Source organism: Crinia signifera, chromosome 5 (assembly GCF_055691185.1).
Source record: "Crinia signifera chromosome 5, ASM5569118v1, whole genome shotgun sequence".
Classification (NCBI taxonomy): Eukaryota; Metazoa; Chordata; class Amphibia; order Anura; family Myobatrachidae; genus Crinia; species Crinia signifera.
In genome coordinates, this window is record NC_139221.1 from 301,607,908 (window position 1) to 301,634,916 (window position 27,009).

A 27,009-nucleotide genomic window follows, 5' to 3' on the forward strand; every position below is an offset into this window, starting at 1 on the left:
CATGTGCACCGCAGGTGGGGCAGATTTAACATGTGCAGAGAGAGTTTGATTTGTGTGAGTTATTTTGTTTCTGTGCATGGTAAATACTGGCTGCATTATTTTTACACTGCAATTTAGATTTCAGTTTCAACACATCCCACCCAAATGTAACTCTCTGCACATGTTACATCTGCCCCACCTGCAGTGCACATGGTTTTGCCCATTTTGAGAACAAATTTGTACTGCAATCAGATCTGAATAAGGGCCCACTTCTTATACAGACTCTGACACGCATGAATGTGCATTCCTGATGATAAAAAGGCTTGGGGCAGCAGTAAATAGGCATGCGCGGAAACACGGACACTCGCCTGCTAAGAGCTGCCCTTTGCGATCACAGCCGTGTCTGGCCTCCTGGGACTATGGACCTAATTCAGACCTGATTGCAGGACAAATTTTGTTTACAGATGGACAAACCCATGTTGCACTGCAGGTGGGGCAGGTGGGGATAGATGGGGAAGTACTTGGTTATTTCCACAGTGGCTAAGATTGCGGCAGGAATCCGGTTCGCACAAATAACATATTAAATAGTCAACCACTTTTTGGGCACCTCTGCATGTATAGAATGCATATTGTGCTTTAGGTTATCGCTGTAAATGATGGTAGCCACCTATGCCCACAGTGTACATAGTACTGCACAAGCATCTGTGCCCTAGCAAATGGCCAGTGTGCAACTTCAGTGTCCTCCAGGACAATCCCTAGAAAACAGAGAGATGGGCAACCAGTCTGTTTGCTGAGACTTGTAGTTCCCCAAATGATCATAGGTGTTGCAATGATGTGCCAGCAGATTATAAGCAGAGGACTTGTTGTGTACCAGCAGCCTGATACCCCTGAGATGCACATGGTGGTCCATGTTCCTCAGCCCAGTGACAGCCCAAGCTAGCTGCTGCACTCAGTGAGACCTCCCCCCTACACACTGAGATGTGGACGCTGAGGGGAGTGCATGAGAGTGCAGAGAGGATACAAGGCGGCAGCAGCAGCAGCAGCCTCTCAGCACTCACAGCTCTACCTCTGCTCAGCACCTCCTGGACCCGCTCTGCTGCTCTGCAAGATGCTAGACCCGGGGAGCATGCCGGTGTCCCTGCTGCTGTCACTGTCTATGGCACTGCTCGCGCTGTGCCCCGCAACTCGTGCATTTAACCTGGATGTGGACAGAATCACGGTGTACAGCGGACCCCCGCACAGCTACTTCGGATACTCCGTGGATTTCTATATACCGGACTCCAAGACGTAAGTATTGCGGGCAGGGGCATAGGTGCACAATATACACGGTATATATATATATATATATATATATATATATATATATATATATATATATATATATATATATATATATATATATATATATATAAAATGTTATAGGCTCATAGTGTAATGTATAAATGAGAGTCAGCTCTAGGGGTGCTGGGGTGCACCCCAATCTGTGTGATGCTCCCCATGTCTATGCTTGTCATCCTCCTGTCATTCCAACTATTTAGGAATACCTGTGTATTATAGACCTGAGACCCCTACTGCAGGTTATATAATGGGGGCTAGGATTCCCACCTGGTGCTTGTCTCATGATAACTTCTTGGTTACTTGTAACATCTAAGGCAGTGTTTTTCAACCACTGTGCCGTGTCACACTAGTGTGCCTTGAGCAGTTCTCAAGTGTGCCCCCAGATCTAGAGGTGCCCAAACCAGTTTACATCCACCATCAGCTCAACTGTTATTTACTGGTCTCTTCTTTTCATGTAAAGGGACAATATTTTTTTTTTGTTACCTGTGGGGACCAGTGTGATTGTTTTTTTATATGGGGGCCAATAGGTTTGTTTTTTTCCTGTGTGGGGGCCAATGTGTTTTGCCCTGTGGGGATCTCATGGTGTGCCTTGGCAATTTTAAAATCTTATGTGAGCTGCAAGGTAAAAAGGTTGAAAATCACTGATCTAAGGGGTCTATTTACTAAGTCCCTGAGAGTTAAATTTCCAACCAGTCCCTGTCATTGTTCAGACACCGGGTACTAAGCATCCGCTGCACATTGCATTGTTACTAATCTCATATGTACTAACATACGTGATTAGTACCACACCGATCAGCTCTCCCCATAAGAACTGTCATTGGCGATCCACCTGCGCAGAGTGATGCGGGCGGCCACTGCGGGTGCTCGGAGGAATCCGATTGGAGAGGATGTGGAGAGAACTATGCATCGAAGTCCGGTCTTAGTACATATGGAAATGCAGTTACAAATCCTGGAACCAGGGTTTTACTTTACTCCCATTTTCCATTTTTCCTTAAATACATCCCACCCACAGCCTGTAGCATGGCAGCTAGGATCTGGATGTATGGTACTTTATTTCACTCTACTTTATCTCTCTCCAAGGCTTAGTACATAGACCTTGTATGTATGTGATCATCCCCACATCTCTCTCTCTCTCTTTATAATCCCACATCTCTCTCTCTCTCTCTCTTTATAACCCCACATCTCTCTCTCTATAATCCGTGATGGATCCCTCAAACTCTACAGCGGAGAGAACCCATAGGCTAAGTAACCCGGTGATTGGGTGTTAGTGCATGGGGAAATGCAGTAAAAGTCCCACAAATTCTCCAAATCCCCCCTTAACCCCATTCCATCACTTTCTATCCCCCTATGTGTCTATCAGTCGATCTATCAGTCTGTCTGTCTGGGACCGGTATGGCTTGTCTGCAGTCACTTTGTTGCAAGTGACTGTAGACGTGAGAAGCCGCTGCTGGGATCCCAACATTGTTATAATGCTACTAACAACATTTAGCCATGCGGATTTTACAAACGTTAAACCTGCTCCGATCAGTGTGCACTACTGTCAGTGTATCCATACAGTACTTGTGCTCTACTAGTGTATCCATACAGTACTTGTGCACTACTGTGTGAGTAGTGAGTACAGTGTGCACTAGTGTCAGTGTATCCATAGAGTACTTGTGCACTACTGTGTGAGTAGTGAGTACAGTGTGCGCTACTGTCAGTGTATCCATAGAGTACTTGTGCACTACTGTCAGTGTGTCCATAAGTACTTGCACACTACTGTCAATGTATCCATAAGTACTTGTGCACTACAGTCAATGTATCCATAAGTACTTGTGCACTACTGTCAGTGTGTCCATAAGTACTTGTGCACTACAGTCAGTGTGTCCATAAGTACTTGTGCACTACTGTCAGTGTATCCATAAGTACTTGTGCACTACTGTCAGTGTATCTATAGAGTACTTGTGCACTACTGTCAGTGTGTCCATAAGTACTTGTGCGCTACTGTCAATGTATCCATAGAGTACTTGTGCACTACTCTCAGTGTGTCCACAGAGTACTTGTGCACTACTGTCACTGTATCCATAAGTACTTGTGCACTACTGTCAGTGTATCCATAGAGTACTTGTGCACTACTGTCAGTGTATCCATAGAGTACTTGTGCACTACTGTCAGTGTATCTATAGAGTACGTGTGCACTACTGTCAGTGTATCCATAGAGTACTTGTGCACTACTGTCATTGTATCCATAAGTACTTGTGCACTACTGTCAGTGTGTCCATAAGTACTTGTGCACTACAGTCAGTGTGTCCATAAGTACTTGTGCACTACTGTCAGTGTATCCATAAGTACTTGTGCACTACTGTCAGTGTATCTATAGAGTACTTGTGCACTACTGTCAGTGTGTCCATAAGTACTTGTGCGCTACTGTCAATGTATCCATAGAGTACTTGTGCACTACTGTCAGTGTATCCATAAGTACTTGTGCACTACTGTCAGTGTGTCCATAAGTACTTGTGCACTACAGTCAGTGTGTCCATAAGTACTTGTGCACTACTGTCAGTGTATCCATAAGTACTTGTGCACTACTGTCAGTGTATCTATAGAGTACTTGTGCACTACTGTCAGTGTGTCCATAAGTACTTGTGCGCTACTGTCAATGTATCCATAGAGTACTTGTGCACTACTCTCAGTGTGTCCATAGAGTACTTGTGCACTACTGTCAGTGTATCCATAAGTACTTGTGCACTACTGTCAGTGTATCCATAGAGTACTTGTGCACTACTGTCAGTGTAGCCATAGAGTACTTGTGCACTACTGTCAGTGTATCTATAGAGTACCTGTGCACTACTGTCAGTGTATCCATAGAGTACTTGTGCACTACTGTCAGTGTATCCATAAGTACTTGTGCACTACTGTCAGTGTATCGATAGAGTACTTGTGCACTACTGACAGTGTATCTATAGAGTACCTGTGCACTACTGTCAGTGTATCCATAAGTACTTGTGCACTACTGTCAGTGGATACATAGAGTACTTGTGCACTACTGTCAGTGTATCCATAAGTACTTGTGCACTACTGTCAGTGTATCCATAAATACTTGTCCACTACTGTCAGTGTATCCATAAGTACTTGTGCACAACTGTCAGTGTATCTATAAATACTTGTGCACTACTGTCAGTGTATCCATAGAGTACTTGTGCACTACTGTCAGTGTATCCATAGAGTACTTGTGCACTACTGTCAGTGTATCCATAGAGTACTTGTGCACTACTGTCAGTGTATCCATAAGTACTTGTGCACTACTGTCAGTGTATCCATAAATACTTGTGCACTACTGTCAGTGTATCCATAAATACTTGTGCACTACTGTCAGTGTATCCATAAATACTTGTGCACTACTGTCAGTGTATCCATAGAGTACTTGTGCACTAATGACGCGCCGATTGATACCTTGGTGTGGTAGGAGAGTATGAGATTGGACTGATGTTACTAGTGAGATTCCCAGAGCAGGCTTTGCAGAGAGGAAATGATTAACCCCTGGATTGCCAGGACATATTGGTAATGAATTGCAGTCCCCTGGTCTGTTGAAGGGGGGATACTGTGCAGACTACGATAATTGTCATGACAGGCAGGAGGAATAACTGTCAGGGACTTGGTAATGACCCCGAGAACTTCCTATAAGTGAGATGTTGCAGACCAGTGATTGAGTCTTGGGGAGTTGGTATCTCTATAAGAAAGGCTGTTGAACTATAAGTCCCATAATAAGCTGACAATAGTCCACAAATGCTACAGATTGACTAAATCAGGTCTAAATGTTAGAATGAAAATATCTATAACTCAGTAATGCATAATAAAGGGCCTTATTTTGGTTCACTCTTTCTGACAAAATCCTTCTTAGATGGACAAAACCATGTGCACTGCAGGGGGGCAGATGTAAAATGTGCAGAGAGAATTAGATTTGGGTGAGTTATTTTGTTTCTGTGAAGGGAAAATACTGACTGCTTTATTTTTACACTGCAATATAGATCTCACTTTGAAGTAAAACCCCACCCAAATCTAATTATATCTGCACAAGTTACATCTGCCCAACCTGCAGTGCACATGGTTTTGCCCATCTAAGAAGGATTTTGTCAGAAAGAGTGCACTAAAATAAGGCCCAAAGAGAGGAATAATGGTGCTTGAAGTGCTAATTAATATAAAATAAATAATAATTGAAATTTTGACGCAATACAGACAGGGGGTTATACTGCTTCATTCGCATCCTCCGCGCATTTGCTCCGGGGACCGTTGTTGTGCATCTGCGCATGCGCAGACGCATTTCTGTGCAGAAGCAGGATATATGCGGCCACAGCGAACAGGGTGTTCCCTGGGCGCACGCACCCAACACGGGGGCGGTGGCGGGTAGTCAGCATTTCATGGATGTTCCCATTCAAACACTGGGCGTTCCCATGGAAATCAAGCTGTGACGTGGGTGTATGGTTAGGGTTAGGCTGCAGGAGGGTACAGTTAGGGTTAGGCTGCAGGAGGGTACAGTTAGGGTTAGGCTGCAGGAGGGAACAGTTAGGGTTAGGCTGCAGGAGGGAACAGTTAGGGTTAGGCTGCAGGAGGGTACAGTTAGGGTTAGGCTGCAGGAGGGAACAGTTAGGGTTAGACTGCAGGGGTGTTGGGAGGGTTAGGCTGCAGGAGGGTACAGTTAGGGTTAGGCTACCGGAGGTGACAGGGTTAGGATACATGGTGGATGGGAGGGTTAGGCTGCAGGAAGGGACAGTTATGATTAGGCTGCAGGGGGATTGGGAGGGTTAGGCTGCAGTAGGGTATGGTTAGGGTTAGGCTGCAGGAGGGGACAGTTAGTGTTAGGCTGCAGTAGGGTATAGTTAGGGTTAGGCTGCAGGAGAGGGTAGGTTAGGGTTAGGCTGCAGGAGGGTATGGTTAGGGTTAGGCTGCAGGAGGGGACAGTTATGATTAGGCTGCAGGGGGATTGGGAGGGTTAGGCTGCAGTAGGGTATGGTTAGGGTTAGGCTGCAGGAGGGTATAGTTAGGGTTAGGCTCAGGAGGGAACAGTTAGGGTTAGGCTGCAGGAGGGTATAGTTAGGGTTAGGCTGCAGGAGGGTATAGTTAGGGTTAGGCTCAGGAGGGGACGGTTATTGTTAGGCTGCAGGAGGGTATAGTTAGTGTTAGGCTGCAGTAGGGTATGGTTAGGGTTAGGCTGCAGGAGGAGACAGTTAGGATTAGGCTGCATGGTGGTTGGGAGGGTTAGGCTGCAGGAGGGGACAGTTACGGTTAGGCTGCTGGAGGGGACAGTTAGGGTTAGGCTGCTGGAGGGGACAGTTAGGGTTAGGCTGCTGGAGGGGACAGTTAGGGTTAGGCTGCTGGAGGGGACAGTTAGGGTTAGGCTGCTGGAGGGGACAGTTAGGGTTAGGCTGCTGGAGGAGACAGTTAGGGTTAGGCTGCGGCTGCATGGTGGTTGGGAGGGTTAGGCTGCAGGAGGGGACAGTTACGGTTCGGCTGCATAGTGGTTGGAAGGCTAACCTGCAGGAGGGGACTGTTAAGGTTAGGCTGGGTAGGATTAGGGGTAGGATTATGAGTTAGGGTCAGGGGTATGATTATGAGTGAGTTTTACGGGTAAGATTAAAATACTGTGATCCATTGGGATTATGAATGTAAGGATACCTCTGTCCGCTATCTGACGGTCAGGATCGTGCAGTGAAGCTTGCCCATTCTATGTTTATAAAGGGATATAATGAAATATCAGTGGACATTCATGCAGCTGTAATGGGACCACAGTTGAGTCCACCTTCCCCATGGGGTGGCCCTGATAAATGAGATATGGGGTGCTTGGTAGTAAGTGCTGTAAATTAGCTCTGTCCTATGTCAGCTGTCTGATAAAGTAATAAAATAAAACGAGATACCTCTTATTACAGAACAAGTGTATTGATTGGAGCACCCAAAGCAAATACCAGCCAACCAGAGATTGTGGAGGGAGGCACCGTGTACAACTGCCCGTTTCCGCATGCTGGGACGAGGGGCTGCAGGCGGATTCCTTTTGATACCACAAGTAAGTGTTACCCAGAGCCTGTGTGGATGGAGGTGACTGTAACATGTACACAGAGACTAGGTAAAGGCCATTACACACAGATTACATGGCCGTGTATTGAGAACAGCTGTGTGGACTTCTCATTCCACTGTTTGCTGAATGTCAAATATCTCCTAATTATTTGAAACACATGTTTATGAGTACATCTTGTGGTAAATTTACTAAGGAGTGGGTTTAACAAAAGTGGAGGTGTTCCCATAGCAACCCGTCAGATTCTGGCCAATACATACCTGTTATATTCTACAAAATGCAAGCTATAATTTGATTGGCTGCTGTGGGCCACTACTCCATTGAATTGCAGAGGACTGCCCTCAGCGAGCCTACCAGCCAACCAGCTCCAACTGTCATTTTTGAAACACTGGGAGAGATGTACTTAGCCTTGAATGGATACAATGGAGAGCGATAAACCACCAGCCAATCAGCGCCTCACTTTTTTCAAACGCAGCCTTAAACATGGCAGTTAGGATCTGATTGGCTGTTGGTTTATCACTCTCCATTGTATCACTTTGCAAACAGTACATCTGGCCCACAGCCTGTTACATGGCAGTTAGAAGCTGATTGTCTGGTAGTTTTTGAAGCTTAGTACATCTGTCCCTAATACTGATATAGGTGCCCAGTGTTCCATCTGAGGAACTGCAGAAAATATGATTTTGTTACCGATTCCAGATTTCGAGGACTGTCTATGGTTTGGTTTATTTGTTTTTTTTCCCCCCAATTCTTCTATAAAAGAGAACAAAGTAGGCAAACTCCAAAATATAACATTTGCGTTCAGCATTGTGTGGATCATTTCCTTTTTTGTACATTTCATGATTATCTTTGTAACTGTTCTCTGCCAACCTGCTGATTCTGGCTAGAAATAATTGATTTTAACAAATCGCCGTTCGATCTTGTCCCATAGGTAGTAAGATAAAAGAAGCACTTAACTCATAAATCAACAAATTATATAGTATAGTATATAAAGATGATGCAAAATAATGAAAAACAAAAGCAAGTAAAAAATAAACTTGTTAACTAGTAATATAGTGGGTTGTATAGAACCGTTAGAGTGATATATATGTGACTGATGGTGATAACTGTATTTACAACCTTGGTTCATTTCCCAAAATATCATTAACATTGATATCAATGCAATATATTGTCAATCATGTCACAGCATCTGAGCATTATGTTGACAGTGATGTCGCTGTGTCACATTAATGTAGTATCATTCATTTCACAGTGTCATAGAATTACAGGGTCATTGATGTTACAGTGCTACAGTAACCTACTGTCATCATGTCAGTGTCAGTGATGTCACAGTGTCAAAGTACTACATTGTCAGTGATGTCATAGTATCCTGTCATTCAGGTCATAGTTATATCATTACACCATAAGTGATATCGCAGTAGCCTGTTATTCAGGTCAATATCATAGCATTATATTTTCAGTGATGTCACATTTTCAGTATTGCCATTCATGTCACAGTGTTACGATATAATGTTGTCAGTGATGTCAGATTGTCACAGAAATCTGTTGCATCCATTTCACAGTGTCAGAGCATTGCATTGTCAGTGATGTCACAGTTTTGTAGTAACCTATTGTTATTGATGTCACAGAGTTATAGCATTACATTGTTTGTGATATCACAGTGATACTGGAATCTATTGTCTGGACTTATTTTAATTTAGATATAAAAGACATTTTTTGAGCCTATTTTGGTTCTCTTCTACTTCTGGCTATGGGTCCAAGTTTATGATTCTGATCAAGTTCTGGGACAGTTCTGTTTCTGCTTTATTCAGGTTATGGATATCTGTCTTTTTTTACTTCTGTCATATAAATACATTTTCAGTGATGTCACGTTGGAGCATACATTTATTGTCATTAATAAGGTTACAGAATTACTGTGATGCAGTAATCTATTGTCCTTCCATAGGTTTATAGCATTACATTGTCAATTATGCCACAGTGACACAGAAATCTATCGTTAGTGATCTCACAGGGACCAAGTATTAAGAGTCATTCACGTCACAGTGTCATTGTATTACATTGCCAATTTACCAGTGATGTCACAGTGTCATAGCATTAGATTGTCAGTGATGTCACAGTGCCATAGCATTACATTGTCAGTGATTTCACAGTGCCATACATTGTCAGAGATTTCACAGTCTCACATTAACCTTTTGTCATTCATGCCACAATGTCATAGCATAACATTGCTATGACAGTGATGTCACAGTCACATTAACTTATTGTTATTCATGTCAGTGTCTTTGCATTACATTGCCAATTTTCCAGTGATATGATATGTAACTGGCACTACTGGGTACATAATATGTAACTAGTACTACTGGGTACATAATATGTAACTGGCATTACCGGGGACATGATCTGTAACTGGCACTACTGGGGACATCTATAACAGCACTACTGTTGGCATATGTAACTGGCACTACTGGGAACACGATATCTAACTGGCACTACTGGAGACATGATATGTAACTGGCACTACTGGGGACATGATATGTAACTGGCATTACCGGGGACATGATATGTAACTGGCACTACTGGGGACATGATATGTAACTGGCACTACTGGGAACACGATATCTAACTGGCACTACTGGAGACATGATATGTAACTGGCACTACTGGGGACATGATATGTAACTGGCATTACCGGGGACATGATATGTAACTGGCACTACTGGGGACATGATATGTAACTGGCACTACTGAAAAAATCTGTAACTGGCACTACTGGGGACATAATATGTAACTGGCATTACTGGGGATATGATATGTAACTGGCACTACTGGGGACATGATATGTAACTGGCACTACTGGGCATACAATATCTAACTGGCACTACTGGAGACATGATATGTAACTGGCACTACTGGAAAAATCTGTAACTGGCACTACTGGGGACATAGTATGTAACTGGCATTACTGGGGACATGATATGTAACTGGCACTACTGGGGACATGATATGTAACTGGCACTACTGGGAATACAATATCTAACTGGCACTACTGGGGACATGATATGTAACTGGCACTACTGGAAACATCTGTAACTGGCACTACTGGGGACATAGTATGTAACTTGCATTACTGGGGACATGATATGTAACTGGCACTACTGGGGACATAGTATGTAACTGGCACTACTGGGGACATGATATGTAACTGGCATTACCGGGGACATGATATGTAAATGGCACTACTGGGGACATGATATCTAAAGCTGTGTACACATGGAGCAATATATCTCTCAGTGTCCCATTTTCATCAGCTACCAGAGATGGTCGTTGATGACGAAAAGATTCTGCCGGGGGAGCCACATGGGGAAATAGATTCTGCCGGGGGAGCCACTCCTGCAACCAGCGACCATTAGGGGCTGAACACGGGAGCGCGCACCCAGCGATTTATCGCCCACAGCACATAAAAATCACTGTCAATATGGTCGCTCAGTGGCCATATTGTCAGCGATATTTTCTAAAATTGCACCGTGTGTACACAGCTTAACTTTTGCAAATCAACCAGAAACACGCCCCTTGTTTCATGCTCAAGTAAAATACATTGGTGTGTATGGCATGTGTTTGATGTGTTTATATTAAATAACTAAAAACAAATAGGTGGCATCAGGCAGCTATACTGATACTAGCAATAATACTGGTGGGAGAGTTGAAGACCTTCCAACCAATCAAAAGCAGCTACTGATCACCGCCATTGTTGTATGTGTCACACCAGGGGCCCAGCATCTACAGGGTACACGTCTCCTAAATGGCTCTTTATTGTGGTCTTCCTGGGAATCCTCTGCGTTTCTCCCACATATGCATGCACTGCTCTCCATCCTGCGTTACCCCACTCTAAGTGTTAGGGAGCGTAATCACAACCTGCATCTCTACATATGGATGTGGATAAATGTGGGTTCGTCTCAAACTCTATTGAATGGGGGAGGTGTGGTCGACAGTAATAAGGCCGACAGTCAGTAGGCCGACCACTATTGGTTGACAGGCTGTAAGTCTACACATGAAAAGCGTCTACATACCTTAGGCTGACATGGTTAAAAGGTTGACACAAACACATGTCGACATGAAAAAAATCAATGTGAGTTTTTCTTCTAAAAAAAGTCAACAAAAACGTGAAAAAGAATCTTGACCCTTTTCGTGTCGACATATTGCTTGTGTCAACATTTTTACCACGTTGACCTTAGGAACATTGATCCTTTTTTGTGTGTCGAACTATGGCCTGTCAACCAATAGTGGTCAACAGTATGACCCGTCCCCGTAGTGGAGGCCATTTAGAACATTGGGGCAGATGTATTAAGCCTGGTGAAGAGATAAACTGGAGATAAAGTGGAAGGAGATAACGCACCAGCCAACTGTCATATTTCAAACACAGCTGATTGGCTGGTGCGTTAACTCTTCCAAGTTATCTCCACTTTATCTCTTCTCCAGGCTTAATACATCTGCCCCAATGTTCTTTGGCAGAACTTCTCCTGGCGATACTGTTATGATTGGCTGTCGGGTAGTAATATAGGGATCAGCGATCAGTATGTTTGGCTGTCAGGTAGTAATATAGGGATCAGCGATCAGTATGTTTGGCTGTCGGGTAGTAATGTAGGGATCAGCGATCAGTATGTTTGGCTGTCAGGTAGTAATATAGGGATCAGCGATCAGTATGTTTGGCTGTCGGGTAGTAATGTAGGGATCAGCGATCAGTATGTTTGGCTGCCGGTTAGTAAGGTAGGGATCAGCGATCAGTATGTTTGGCTGCCGGTTAGTAATGTAGGGATCAGCGATCAGTATGTTTGGCTGCCGGGTAGTAATGTAGGGATCAGTATGTTTGGCTGTCGGGTAGTAATGTAGGGATCAGCGATCAGTATGTTTGGCTGTCGGGTAGTAATGTAGGGATCAGCGATCAGTATGTTTGGCTGTCGGGTAGTAATGTAGGGATCAGCGATCAGTATGTTTGGCTGTCGGGTAGTAATGTAGGGATCAGCGATCAGTATGTTTGGCGGTCGGATAGTAATGTAGGGATCAGCGATCAGTATGTTTGGCTGTCGGATAGTAATGTAGGGATCAGCGATCAGTATGTTTGGCTGTCGGGTAGTAATGTAGGGATCAGCGATCAGTATGTTTGGCTGTCGGGTAGTAATGTAGGGATCAGCGATCAGTATGTTTAGTTGCCGGGTAGTAATGTAGGGATCAGCGATCAGTATGTTTGGCTGTCGGGTAGTAAGGTAGGGATCAGCGATCAGTATGTTTAGCTGTCGGGTAGTAATGTAGGGATCAGTGATCAGTATGTTTAGCTGCCGGGTAGTAATGTAGGGATCAGCGATCAGTATGTTTGGCTGTCGGGTAGTAATGTAGGGATCAGCGATCAGTATGTTTTGCTGTCGGGTAGTAATGTAGGGATCAGTGATCAATATGTTTGGCTGTCGGGTAGTAATGTAGGGATCAGTGATCAGTATGTTTGGCTGTTGGGTAGTAATATAGGGATCAGCGATCAGTATGTTTGGCTGTCGGGTAGTAATGTAGGGATCAGTATGTTTGGCTGTCGGGTAGTAATGTAGGGATCAGCGATCAGTATGTTTGGCTGTCGGGTAGTAATGTAGGGATCAGCGATCAGTATGTTTGGCTGTCGGGTAGTAATGTAGGAATCAGCTATTAGTATGTTTGGCTGTCGGGTAGTAATGTAGGGATCAGCGATCAATATGTTTGGCTGTCAGGTAGTAATGTAGGGATCAGCGATCAGTATGTTTGGCTGTCGGGTAGTAATGTAGGGATCAGAATGTTTGGCTGTCGGGTAGTAATGTAGGGATCAGCGATCAGTATGTTTGGCTGTCGGGTAGTAATGTAGGGATCAGCGATACTGTTATGTTTGGCTGTCGGGTAGTAATGTAGGGATCAGCGATCAGTATGTTTGGCTGTCAGGTAGTAATGTAGGGATCAGCGATCAGTATGTTTGGCTGTCAAGTAGTAATGTAGGGATCAGCGATCAGTATGTTTGGCTGTCGGGTAGTAATGTAGGGATCAGCGATCAGTATGTTTGGCTGCCGGGTAGTAATGTAGGGATCAGCGATCAGTATGTTTGGCTGCCGGGTAGTAATGTAGGGATCAGCGATCAGTACGTTTGGCTGTCGGGTAGTAATGTAGGGATCAGCGATCAGTCTGTTTGGCTGTCGGGTAGTAATGTAGGGATCAGCGATCAGTATGTTTGGCTGCCGGTTAGTAATGTAGGGATCAGCGATCAGTATGTTTGGCTGCCGGGTAGTAATGTAGGGATCAGCGATCAGTATGTTTGGCTGCTGGTTAGTAATGTAGGGATCAGCGATCAGTATGTTTGGCTGTCGGGTAGTAATGTAGGGATCAACGATCAGTAAGTTTGGCTTTCGGGTAGTAATGTAGGGATCAGCGATCAGTATGTTTGGCTGTCAAGTAGTAATGTAGGGATCAGCGATCAGTATGTTTGGCTGTCGGGTAGTAATGTAGGGATCAGCGATCAGTACGTTTGGCTGTCGGGTAGTAATGTAGGGATCAGCGATCAGTACGTTTGGCTGCCGGGTAGTAATGTAGGGATCAGCGATCAGTACGTTTGGCTGTCGGGTAGTAATGCAGGGATCAGCGATCAGTACGTTTGGCTGACGGGTAGTAATGTAGGGATCAGCGATCAGTATGTTTGGCTGTCGGGTAGTAATGTAGGGATCAGCGATCAGTATGTTTGGCTGTCGGGTAGTAATGTAGGGATCAGCGATCAGTCTGTTTGGCTGTCGGGTAGTAATGTAGGGATCAGCGATCAGTATGTTTGGCTGTCGGGTAGTAATGTAGGGATCAGTATGTTTGGCTGTCGGGTAGTAATGTAGGGATCAGCGATCAGTATGTTTGGCTGTCAGGTAGTAATGTAGGGATCAGCGATCAGTATGTTTGGCTGTCGGGTAGTAATGTAGGGATCAGCGATCAGTATGTTTGGCTGTCGGGTAGTAATGTAGGGATCAGCGATCAGTGTGTTTGGCTGCCGGGTAGTAATGTAGGGATCAGCGATCAGTACGTTTGGCTGTCGGGTAGTAATGTAGGGATCAGCGATCAGTCTGTTTGGCTGTCGGGTAGTAATGTAGGGATCAGCGATCAGTATGTTTGGCTGCCGGTTAGTAATGTAGGGATCAGCGATCAGTATGTTTGGCTGCCGGGTAGTAATGTAGGGATCAGCGATCAGTATGTTTGGCTGCTGGTTAGTAATGTAGGGATCAGCGATCAGTATGTTTGGCTGTCGGGTAGTAATGTAGGGATCAACGATCAGTAAGTTTGGCTTTCGGGTAGTAATGTAGGGATCAGCGATCAGTATGTTTGGCTGTCGGGTAGTAATGTAGGGATCAGCGATCAGTACGTTTGGCTGTCGGGTAGTAATGTAGGGATCAGCGATCAGTACGTTTGGCTGCCGGGTAGTAATGTAGGGATCAGCGATCAGTACGTTTGGCTGTCGGGTAGTAATGCAGGGATCAGCGATCAGTACGTTTGGCTGTCGGGTAGTAATGTAGGAAACAGCGATCAGTACGTTTGGCTGTTGGGTAGTAATGTAGGGATCAGCGATCAGTACGTTTGGCTGTCGGGTAGTAATGTAGGGATCAGCGATCAGTACGTTTGGCTGACGGGTAGTAATGTAGGGATCAGCGATCAGTATGTTTGGCTGTCGGGTAGTAATGTAGGGATCAGCGATCAGTATGTTTGGCTGTTGGGTAGTAATGTAGGGATCAGCGATCAGTACGTTTGGCTGTCGGTTAGTAATGTAGGGATCAGCGATCAGTACGTTTGGCTGCCGGGTAGTAATGTAGGGATCAGCGATCAGTATGTTTGGCTGCCAGTTAGTAATGTAGGGATCAGCGATCAGTATGTTTGGCTGCCGGGTAGTAATGTAGGGATCAGCGATCAGTACGTTTGGCTGTCGGGTAGTAATGTAGGGATCAGCGATCAGTATGTTTGGCTGTTGGGTAGTAATGTAGGGATCAGCGATCAGTCTGTTTGGCTGTCGGGTAGTAATGTAGGGATCAGCGATCAGTATGTTTGAAGACAGTCAGTGTCCAGTTAACTACTTTAAAAGATTCCTGTTGGGTTCCGAGACTTCCAGAGACATTTACACAGTGTTTTGTGCACATTAATAAGGGCCTTTGATGGGTGGTTATTTCCATAAGTATGTCTTGTTTAATTTTAGTCCGATGTTATTGTTTTCTCATGCAACAGCCAGTGGTAACGACTTCCACATGTTAATTAGAAACGTTATACAGCATTGTTTCCTATTGTCAGCTCTATATACTCACAGGCCGATACTTTTATGTTTATTAAAGAATAATTGTTCCCTGTTGAGTTCTCTGAGATTAATCAGCGCATGTTTGCGTGTCGCACTATTGCATTAATACTAGCGGCTTATCATTATCAAAGTTCTGCTGACCTCACTGTCATTTTACTTGGACAATTCAGCCCCGTACCCTGGACTGCAAATTCACAGCCCGAGCCATTATCGGAGCACGCGCATGCACCCTCCGTGTGATCACAGGCAGCGATGTCTGGATTGTAAGCTTGCGAGCAGGGCCCTCTTACCTCTATGTCTGCCTGTTATCACCAAGTCTTGCTTTATTATTGTATTGTTCCCAATTGTAAAATACAACTGAATGTGCTGCTGCTAAACTGTAAAGAAGGAATAAGACGATGAGACGACGCATTTCTTGACAAATCACAGATTTTAGTGCTGGTCCAAGTCTCCATATAAACGGTCTCCCGTTTTGTGCTCCCTGTATAATGCTGCTGATAGACGGTAGACCGTGTCCTCTCCCCAGGAGCAGAGCCAACACTCGAGTGCACTTTTATGTTTTTTTGCGTTTTAACGATTGGATGTTCTTTTTGTTGGTTTTATTACACAAAGCTGTAGAACTCTTGGCTTGTTTATATCAGACCGGGACAATTTACTCAGAAATATAACATTTTTCAAAATGCAGTAATATAGGACCTGATAGCAAGGCTGCTTTTTTTTAAGTAAATGGACAAAACCATGTGCACTGCAGGTGGGGCAGATGTAACATGTGCAGAGAGAGAGAGTTAGATTTGGGTGATGTGTGTTCCAACTGAAATCTAAATTGCAATGTAAAAATAAAGGAGACAGTATTTACCCTGCACAGAAACAAAATAACTTCCCCAAATCTAACGCTCTCTGCACATGTTACATCTGCCCCATCTGCAGTGCAGTATGGTTTCGTCCATTTGCTAAAAAGCAGCCCTGCGGTCAGGTCTGAATTAGACTCATACAATCCAAGTGCCTTACGCAGGCTTGTATATGCTGTGCCCAGAATATACCAGGCAGTGTACTCACTCATACATTATCAATGCCAATGCCCTACATAAGGGGTGGCTAAAACGGTCCTCAAGATCTACCAACAGTTCATGTGTCTCAGGCAACCTGTGGATCTATAGTAGGAATGACTGCAGCAAATTTGAAAATGTGACAGTTAGTAACGACTACAGCTGTGCACCAGCTAGGTGATCTGGGGAATGTGACAGTTAGTAACGACTACAGCTGTGCACCAGCTAGGTAATCTGGGGAATGTGACAGTTAGTAACGACTACAGCTGTGCACCAGCTAGGTGATCTGGGGAATGTGACAGTTAGTAACGACTACAGCTGTGCACCAGCTAGGTGATCTGGGTAATGTGACAGTTAGTAATGACTACAGCTGTGCACCAGCTAGGTGACCTGGGAAATGGGACAGTTAGTAAAGACTACAGCTGTGCACCAGCTAGGTGATCTGGGGAATGTGACAGTTAGTAACAACTACAGCTGTGCACCAGCTAGGTGATCTGGGGAATGTGACAGTTAGTAACGACTACAGCTGTGCACCAGCTAGGTGATCTGGGGAATGTGACAGTTAGTAACAACTACACCTGTGCACCAGCTAGGTGATCTGGGTCATGTGACAGTTAGTAACGACTACAGCTGTGCACCAGCTAGGTGATCTGGGTAATGTGACAGTTAGTAACGACTACAGCTGTGCACCAGCTAGGTGATCTGGGAAATGGGACAGTTAGTAAAGACTACAGCTGTGCACCAGCTAGGTGATCTGGGGAATGTGACAGTTAGTAACGACTACAGCTGTGCACCAGCTAGGTGATCTGGGGAATGTGACAGTTAGTAACGACTACAGCTGTGCACCAGCTAGGTGATCTGGGGAATGTGACAGTTAGTAACGACTACAGCTGTGCACCAGCTAGGTGATCTGGGGAATGTGACAGTTAGTAACGACTACAGCTGTGCACCAGCTAGGTGATCTGGGTCATGTGACAGTTAGTAACGACTACAGCTGTGCACCAGCTAGGTGATCTGGGGAATTTGACAGTTAGTAACGACTACAGCTGTGCCACCCTGTGCTGGCATGAGCTATTCTATTGGGATTCGGTATGAAATTCCGACGGTCAAAATCCCGACAGGGTCAAAATCCGGAATGGGTCATAATACCGACAAGGACAAAATCCCGACATTTAAAATCCCAACAAGGACAAAATCCCGACATTTAAAATCCCGACAGGGTCAAAATACCGACATATAGAATGTACATGTGAAAAGGTTAACATGACTTTCCATCGACAGGTCGCGAGGTCGACATGTTTTTTTCAGTTTTTTTACCCGAATGTCGACACAGTCGACATGGACACAGTTGGAAGTGAACCGCAGCCCCTCGCATCGCTCGCTGCGCTAGGCACACTATTTTATTCTCCCACCTCTAGTGGATGGCAGGGCATGAAATACCGGCTGTCGGCACATGTCTGGTCAAAAAACAGTGAAAAAACCCATGTCGACCTTGCGACCTGTTTGCGGAAAGTCATGTTGACTGTTTCACCTGTACATTCTATATGTCGGTATTTTGACCTTGTCATCATTTTAAATGTCGGGATTTTAAATGTCGGGATTTTGTCCTTGTCTGGATTTTGTCCTTGTCGGTATTATGACCCATTCGGGATTTTGACCCTGTCGGGATTTTGACTGCATCCCTTCTATTGTACAGTATTCCGTAAGAAGGAGAGTGACAGATGCAGAGACAGCTCTCACTGATGGTGCGACTATTGCTCTGATGGTCTCAGGTTTCAGCTCTCAGCATCCGCATGTTACTGTTCCCGGGCCTGTCAGGTCGTCTTTCTGCACCTTGTAAAAGCAAGTGATGGAAGTTTGTGATACCGTAAAAATCTGGCAATCTCTGCCCAGTTTCCCTATTTAGAACACAATGGACTAGACTTAATAAACTGTGAAGAAATATCTTGACGTGTTCTCGGATGAAACCAGCGCTGGAGACTTGAATACGCCCAAAGCGAGTGACCCTTATTCTGTGCCCTGAGGATATTATTTCGGTTTCATTTACCGAGTGTAGTAGTAATGGACACAATTTCTGCACCGCTTCTATTACCTGGAGGGTTTCATATTGCACCGTCATGAACCACCTGGTGCCAGGGAAGCGACAGCTGTTTGCAGCAGGTTTAAGGCGGCACCTGCTCAGAGTGGCATTACTCAGGGGGCAACAGAAAAAGGCCATCTTCAGGTTTGTGCAGTTTGATTAGTGGCAGCGCAATCCTGGCTGATATGTCCAATAGTCGGAAACACCGGACAAGACCTATTCGATCCCGGCAGGTTCCGGCTGAAACTCGCCGCTGCAGATTCGGCTCTATGAAATGCTGAATCTGCATTGGTGGAATGGGCAGCTAAATTGTCGAATTAACGTCCATTTCTACCTAAAAAGACGTGGGTTTCTTTTAGAAAGTTCCAGGCATGCGGGTATGCTAATAATCACTCTACAATGTCATACAATGTAGAGTGATTATTAGCATAAAAGGGTGCCTGGAACTCAATGCAAGAACAATCTTTGGTACTTATGTAGTATCTGGACGCCCGATTTTCTGATTGTATGCCTTACCTTAAGGCATACAATCAGATGCGATTCGACGTGATTTTTGGCAAAATCGCATAGAATCGCATCCGATATTGCATGCGATATCGCATGCGATGCAATGCGATTCGATGGGATTTTGCATAGGATTCCCTGTTAACAAGGTCCTGTTCATTTCCCCACTATCCAAGTGGGCATAGAGTTGATTTTATATAGCGTGACGAGGGCAGGGAGCCACCGAGCCCGAAGCGTGGCAAGCGCAGCGAGCCACGCGAGGGGACGCGGAAAACATTTTAAGTAATCCGAGTCCCCTCGCGGGGCTCGCTGTGCTCGCCACGCTTTAGAAAATCAACTCTATGCCCACTTGGATAGTGGGGAAATGAACAGGACTATGTTAACATTGAATCCTATGGAAAATCGCATGCGATGCGATATCGCATGCGATATCGCATGTGATGCAATTCGATTCGATTTTCCGACCCGATTTTAAAACGGCCGTCCAGATACTACTACATAAGTACCCATTCTTTATTGTCTCCAGACCATTGTGTCTAGTGGATGTCAATAACTAATTATGCTTCATTGGCACCAAGGGCGTAACTACCATAGGTGCAGGGGGTGCAGCTGCTATGGGGCCCAGAGCTTAGAGGGGCCCACTTTGCCTGTCAAAGTATCATGTGCTGTATAGTGTTCATTCTAGCACCCGCTATCTTTGAAAACCCATGCAGTTCCTCTTCCCTGCCTGGGGTGTCGCTGTCTGCTGTAGTGCTTCTAGCACAGTGTGGTCTGTATATGAACACTGATATGCAAACCAGACCTGTGCCTCAAACACCACAGCAGACAGCGACACCCCAGGCAGGGAACAGGAACTGCATAGATTTTCAAATATAGCGGGTGCTAGAATGAACACTACTGTATACATTTATCAGCATTAGGTGAAAAATAGGGGCCCTTACAAACTTTTGCTATGGGGCCCACATCTATGTAGTTACGCCCCTGATTGGCATTACAGTATTGTAACAACTGGCATTTATTACAATGATGCTGTCTCTGAGACGGGACTGAGTACCGTACAACTCATAGGTGTGTGCAATTAGCACTGGGAGGACATTCAGGATCCGCTCACAAAACTGACTTACAGTATGTACAGTATATATCTGTATCAGCCTCTAAAGCAGGGGTCTTCAACCCATGGCCCGCGGGCCACGAGTGGCCCGCGGAGCTGATCTCAGTGGCCACCTGCCCGCCAGTCCGCCATGCACAGGATTTTTTTTTTTAAAGTAAAAGAAAACGCTGCCGAGGGAGGCAGCGTAATGGAGTCCCCCCGGGTGCCGCCTACCCGATTTTTTATTGGCTGCAGGCAGGGCAGAGGAGTGGATCCAGCACGGCTGAGGGAGGAGGAGGCACGTCTGGTCACGAGCTGGGGAGTTGGGACCCGGCGAAGCTGCGGGAGGAGGAGACGCAGCTGGCGGGAGCAGGGGACCCGATGCTGGAACTGCAGGAGGAGGAGGCACAGCTGGCGGAGGGGACCTGGCGAAACTGCAGGAGGAGGCATGGATGGTGGAAGCAGGTGACCCGGCAAAGCTGCAGGATGAGGAGGTACAGCTGGCGGGAGCAGGGGACCTGGCAATGCTGCAGGCATTACTGGGGGCATTGTGTGTGGGGCATTACTGGGGGCATTGTGTGTGAGGGGCACTGCTGGGGCATTGTGTGTGAGGGGCACTGCTGGGGCATTGTGTGTGAGGGGCACTGCTGGGGCATTGTGTGTGAGGGGCACTGCTGGGGCATTGTGTGTGAGGGGCATTGTGAGGGGCACTGCTGGGGCATTGTTTGTGAGGGGCACTGCTGGGGCATTGTGTGTGAGGGGCACTGCTGGGGCACTGCTGGGGCATTAGGTGAGGGGCACTGCTGGGGCATCATATGTATAAGCAGGAGTACTGCTGGCATTATGGTCTGTGGCATAATGGCATCAGTGTGGGGCATAATGTGCAATGGGCATAATTTTTGTGTGGATTAATGTGTAATGGGCATCACGGTGTGCGGCGTAATGTGTATTATGGATAAACAGTGTAATAGTGTATATTGATTTAAGTAGCCTTTCATTGTTTGGGTTCGATCTGTGAGGCGTACTAGGTCACTGTGTGGGCCTTCATGTTTATATGTCACTGTGCAGCCTTCAGTCAACTTAAGCGTGTGAGGACAACGACCATTCCTGCGGTAACCAATGTCTGGTCATGCAGGTTGCAAAAGAGGTGTCAGGTAATTGTTTTTCTGCTAGTTCACACTCGTTATAATTAGGCCACACCCCTTTTTTGGGAGCGCGCCTATGGAGCGTGCAATTTATTCAATATCAAATTATATATGGGGGGGGCACAAATTTTACGGTTTGCACTGGAACCCAAATTGGCTGCTGATAACTATTTGGGTGTGTGTGTGTGTGGGGCGGGGGTTATGTGCTGAGTATGGGCGGCTGTGCCAACTATCTATGAAGGACTGTGCTGACGTTATAGGGGAGCTGTGATTCTATGAGGCTGTCCGAAATACCGCAGTAGAGTATAGTGGCCCTCGGGCTTCACTGGATTTTTTTAGGTGGCCCACGCTGTCTTAAAGGTTGAAGACCCCTGCTCTAAAGGCCCCCGTACACTTATGGGATTTGGGAACATTTCCCCCGATCCCTATGGATCGCTCTGTGAAATCAACTGAAATCGGCCCAAATTGCATGTGTTTGAAATCCCACCTGATGCTAGCACGTCCGATCTCTGATTCGCACCCCCTCCCATCACAGGGGAATGAGGTTGAATGTGATACATCACATGTCAAAGGACCACATGCGATGTATCAAACGCGGTCCTGCTGCCCAGGAAGGTTATATATAAGTGTCAAAGGCAGCGCAAGCTGTTACCCTCAAGGCCCCTATACACTTGTTCAACCTGCCTGAGTCACAAGTCGGACCTGATTTCCCTTGAAGCTCCCTGGGAATCCTCAAATCCAATTTGGCACTTTATGTACCATTTTTACATGCTATAAATTGCATGTGATTAATCGCATGTTAAAAGGCTCCTGGGGATCTGCGGGGGAGTTCAAGGGAATCGGATGCGATGCATCGCAGGTGCTAAAAAGCATCCACGATGTGCCGCAGATGGGTCCAATTATGATTTATCCTATATTCTGCAGGTCAGACCTCCGACTCTGATCTGATGCGCACAGGAATGTGCTACGGATATGGGGGGAGATTCTGTAAACTAAAAATGCGGTAAAAAAAACCGTTATCAGGTTTTTACCGCATTTTGGGATGCTCTAAGCATCCCCCGCCGGATTACCGCGACGGGGGGCATCGCCAGAAAAATCTGGTGATGCCCCATAGAAGCCTATGGGCTTCTACCGCGGCCCACCGCCGCCCCGCACCGACCCCCCTCACCTGTGTTTGGGCAGCACAGAGCTGTGCTGCCCGGACCTGTGACCTCCTCCTCCCTGCACTATGATCCTCTTCCGGGTGCAGGGAGGAGGAGAGCCCGGCGCAACAGCAGCAGCCCCGGGTAAGGGAGGGAGGGGGGAGCCGCCGGGACCCAATGGGATCCGCTGACTTTCACCACAAAGGACAGCTCTTAACGCAAGAGCTGTCCTTTGCCATAATTATTGCATATGTTAGAACATATGCGATAATTATGTATGCGAATGGGGGCGGAGCTGGGCTGCGGATGCAAGAACATCCCGCCCCCAATCAGACATCAAACACCTGACATTTGGACACTTCTCAACTTATTTCTCAGCGCGATCCATTGGAATCAGATGAAAAGAGGCCAAATCACACAAGTGTATGGGGGCCTTTAGTGTTATCCTGCCCTGGGGCAGTAAAGAGAGAATACAGTACAACCTCCAACTCGTTAAACAATCACAGATAAAACCACAGAAATATTCCCATTACTAATAACACACAAGTATCATGCACAGTAATAATTATACTATCCTAAGCAAAGGTGGCGGTTGTGGAAAAATCCCGAAAGGACAAACATTGTTTTAAACATAAATTTCTGGAAAAAGAGTAAAAAAGACCCACACGGAGGAAATATTGTAACAAGGTAATCCAGCGTCATAAATCACGGCTCTATATTAGACATCCTGCGGTGTGATAATATTATTAATGTTATTATTTTATTTTTTCCCTGTTTAAATTACAGACTGGGGATTTCTGCATCCAGATGTGCAGACTATTGTTAGAAATAGCCCAAGAAAATAATGAGCTGAAGTCTAGTTCGTCGCGGCGGCGATGCTTTGATACACTGGTGACATTCCCGTATAACAAGCTGATTCACATGGGTGTTTGACCAATTGTTCAATTGAGAGTCATGTATAATTCACAAGGTCATGTGATCATCACTGCCCTGTAGGCAACGTTTAGCGGAACTGCAGAATGGCGCTGAATTCAGGCTCTGTCTTTTCCTATCACGCACATACTGTAAATAGCTGGGACACGCCATATATATGTAGTGTTGCTAACACTGTAATATCCAGCACATGACCTTATATTCATCCCAATTTAAGATAAACAGTTTATTCCATCTTGTTCTGTTCATTTGGATTCATTATCTGTTTCTAAGTAAATTAAAGATTTTCGTCATTTAAAAGAACTTAGATACAGTATATGGAGTCCCCGCCCGGTGTGAACATCATCTTCTGCTGGAGGAATAATAGTATATTTTAGCTTTTTTATGTGCTCATTACAAGCATTGGATTTCTGTATAGCAAAAATACACCGTACTATGGCCCTTATTCAGATCTGATCGCAGAACAAATTTGCAACAAATTTGGCCAAAACCATGTGCACTGCAGGTGGGGTAGATGTAACATGTGCAGAGAGAGTTAGATTCAGAGAGAGAGTTAGATTTGGGTGGGGTGTGTTGAAATCTTAATTGCAGTGTAAAAATAATGCAGCCAGTATTTACCCTGCACAGAAACAAAATAACTCACCCAAATCTAACTCTCTCTATACATGTTACATCTGCCCCACCTGCAGTGCACATGGTTTTGCCCATTTTCCAAACAAATTTGTACTGCGATCAGATCTGAATAAGGGCCTATTTGTGGTTAATCCAGCAGGCACGTGGCACAGGTAGGAGATGCAGTGGGCGTGGCGGCATGGATGACTTAATATGACCTCCTAGTAACCTCCATGTACAATGAATGCCCTGATTCTTTGAATTGCGCAGTAGGGGGGGCACTAATCAGTGAGGCTGGTCTACCCTTTCAGGAGTCCGGGAGTGCTCCCTATTAAAGTGTGCTATAGAGACTAATGGTGTCATTGTTTTGAATATTGGCTTGTGTGGTCTCCCTGGGCATACTGGATTTCCAGGCCATGAAACCCTGTGATCGGTCTCTGATTAGCCAATAGACTGATAAGGCTGCAGGGTGCCAGGACTGGGGGCAGGAGGGGAATCATTACAAAGCCTGTCCCAGCTCATCTGCTGGTATGAATGGCCGGGCCAATGATGAAGCTGGAGCGCACATCAGCGCTCACTGCGCATCGCTGCCACAAACACACATCAAGCTTAAAGCAGCTCAGATGAGTAAAGGACTTTTTTGATAGTTAACTAGCATAGAATAAATTAGGCCTTCATTTTATTCCACGGCTGTCACCTGCAAGGTGCCCCCCTCCCATCCTGGCGCCCTAGGTTGCAGCCTAATTAGCCTGTTGGTTAATTAGGCACCGCAAGTGCAGATCTGTTTCTGTGATGTTGGTTGTAGTGCCCCAAAGCCGCAGTATGATTGACATGTTGCTATCATAGTTTGTATTTTACCGTATTCCATATAAAACACTTCTACTTGCATATAAAGCTATTAACCATACTGCACCAGCATATATCTCTGCACTTATCACAAAATATCTCCCATCTTGACCACTCCGCTCTGCACAAGATCTGCGTCTCTCTTCTGCACGGATCACTAGATCCCATTCACTATTACAGGACTTTCATTGGGCTGCTCCCATCCTATGGAATGCCCTTCCACGCACAATAAGACTCTCCACCAGTCTCCAAACTTTCCAGCGTTCCCTGAAAACTCACCTCTTCAGGCAAGACTATCATATTTATATACCACACACCTAACCCTCTGAGGCACTTACTGTATGTATTATATAGCTTCCCTTCTGGAATTGTAACTTGGTGGGACTGCTATGCTATTACTGGTGCCTGTCCTTGTGTTTCCCTCCTATGTCCCTATAGATTGTAAGCTTGCAGCAGGGCCCTGCTACCTCCATGTCTGATGCAGCAAGAAAAGCTGGGATTGCAGTCTATTGAGCTGCTGCGACATCACTGTTCTGTCCCTGTGTGTGACTACACCATTCCAAACAGAGTGGTTTCATGCATACTATTCCTATCGGAAATACACAGACTTTTTGTCTAGCGCTACCTTGCCTCAACTTATAAGGAATCAAAAATTACTATGAAACTTACATTACAAAACATGTTCCCCCAACGCATGTTATCATTTAAAATGTATGAAGTTCTATGCAGATCGGTCTTCTTGCCCGTAGACATTACAGTCTGCAGACACAGATAATCTCTCACAACAACAGAGTGAAGATCAAAAGCTAAACCGGACTGACGTCGTTGAATTCAGTTCATTTCTTTTAAATCCACGTACACATGTTTCTTATTTTTTTTTTACCCAAAAATAGGTTTTACAAAGACGCAGCCTAGATACATTTGTAAAGGCCGCTGGTCACATGCTTTGCAAACTAATATCCTACTGCTGCTGGATGTGCCCTCTAGGACTAAGGGAAAACTGCTCAAAGTACTGGGAGCATAACGGAAAACACCACAAGACCTGGTTCCGTCGTGTCTGTGGTAAATCATGGCGTACCACTCGTAAAGGTCCATACACACTGGGCAACTTTGCCCAGCGCGTGTGGACAGCGATGATCATTTACATCGCTGGGGTAAAGCCGCTCAGTGCATACACACTGAGCGGCTTTCCCCCTGCCCGGCGCTGGCAGCTGGGGGAGGACGGCGCTGCATAGTGCAGTGCTATGCAAAGCCATCCTCAAAGCCACTCAACTGCTGGTATAACCAGCAGATGAACAGCTTTCCCGGCGATGATGCGGGAGTGCGCAGCAGCGCTCACCGCTCATCGCCGGGCCATACACACTGGGCGGCTTTGAGCTGAAAGCCGCTCAAACGTGCTGTTTTGAGTGACTTTCAGCTCAAAGTCGCCCAGTGTGTATGGGCCTTAAGGAGTGAAAATGGGTTCCTGTTCCAGGCAATGGGGAATACAGCAGGACAGGAACATTGGAGAACCTGTATGAACATTGCTTTGCAAAAGAGAGGCAACATTCATACTGGCCGAAAACTGACTCTACAGGACCGATTGGGCAATCAGACTGTTTTTGGTGTAATCATGAAGGTTTTGGCCAAACGCTGATAAAAACAGACCAAACATGGCCAGAAACCGACTTTAGTCCCCCCCCCACCTCAGTCCATTATGTGGCTGATACCGCAAACACTGCACCAGCGGCTGCTGCAGGAGCGCTGCCGAAATCATAAAAATACAAATTGTCGCGGCAGATATTTTTCCACACCGCTGCGCTGGCAGCAGCAGCGATATGAAAATTGGACACCGCTCCATTTATCTGGAGATTGACACATGCAGTAGGGTCTGATCGCTCTATTGCTCAGACCCTACTAAACTGCGCTGCTCCTGGCAGAGAGGAGGC

The 27,009-nt window shown here is 45.7% G+C and overlaps 1 protein-coding gene across 1 annotated transcript in view; it reads left to right on the forward strand.

Annotated features, from left to right (window-relative positions):
* The first annotated feature begins 967 nt into the window (after positions 1-967).
* The window catches only part of ITGA8 (integrin subunit alpha 8), a 188,007-nt gene continuing 161,965 nt past the window's right edge, over positions 968-27,009 (forward strand). Inside the window, exons 1-2 of the mRNA XM_083189390.1 lie at positions 968-1,266; positions 7,221-7,354. Coding sequence (XP_083045516.1) covers positions 980-1,266; positions 7,221-7,354 — 421 coding nt within the window. The 5' untranslated portion in view covers positions 968-979. The remainder of the gene's footprint in view (positions 1,267-7,220; positions 7,355-27,009) is intronic.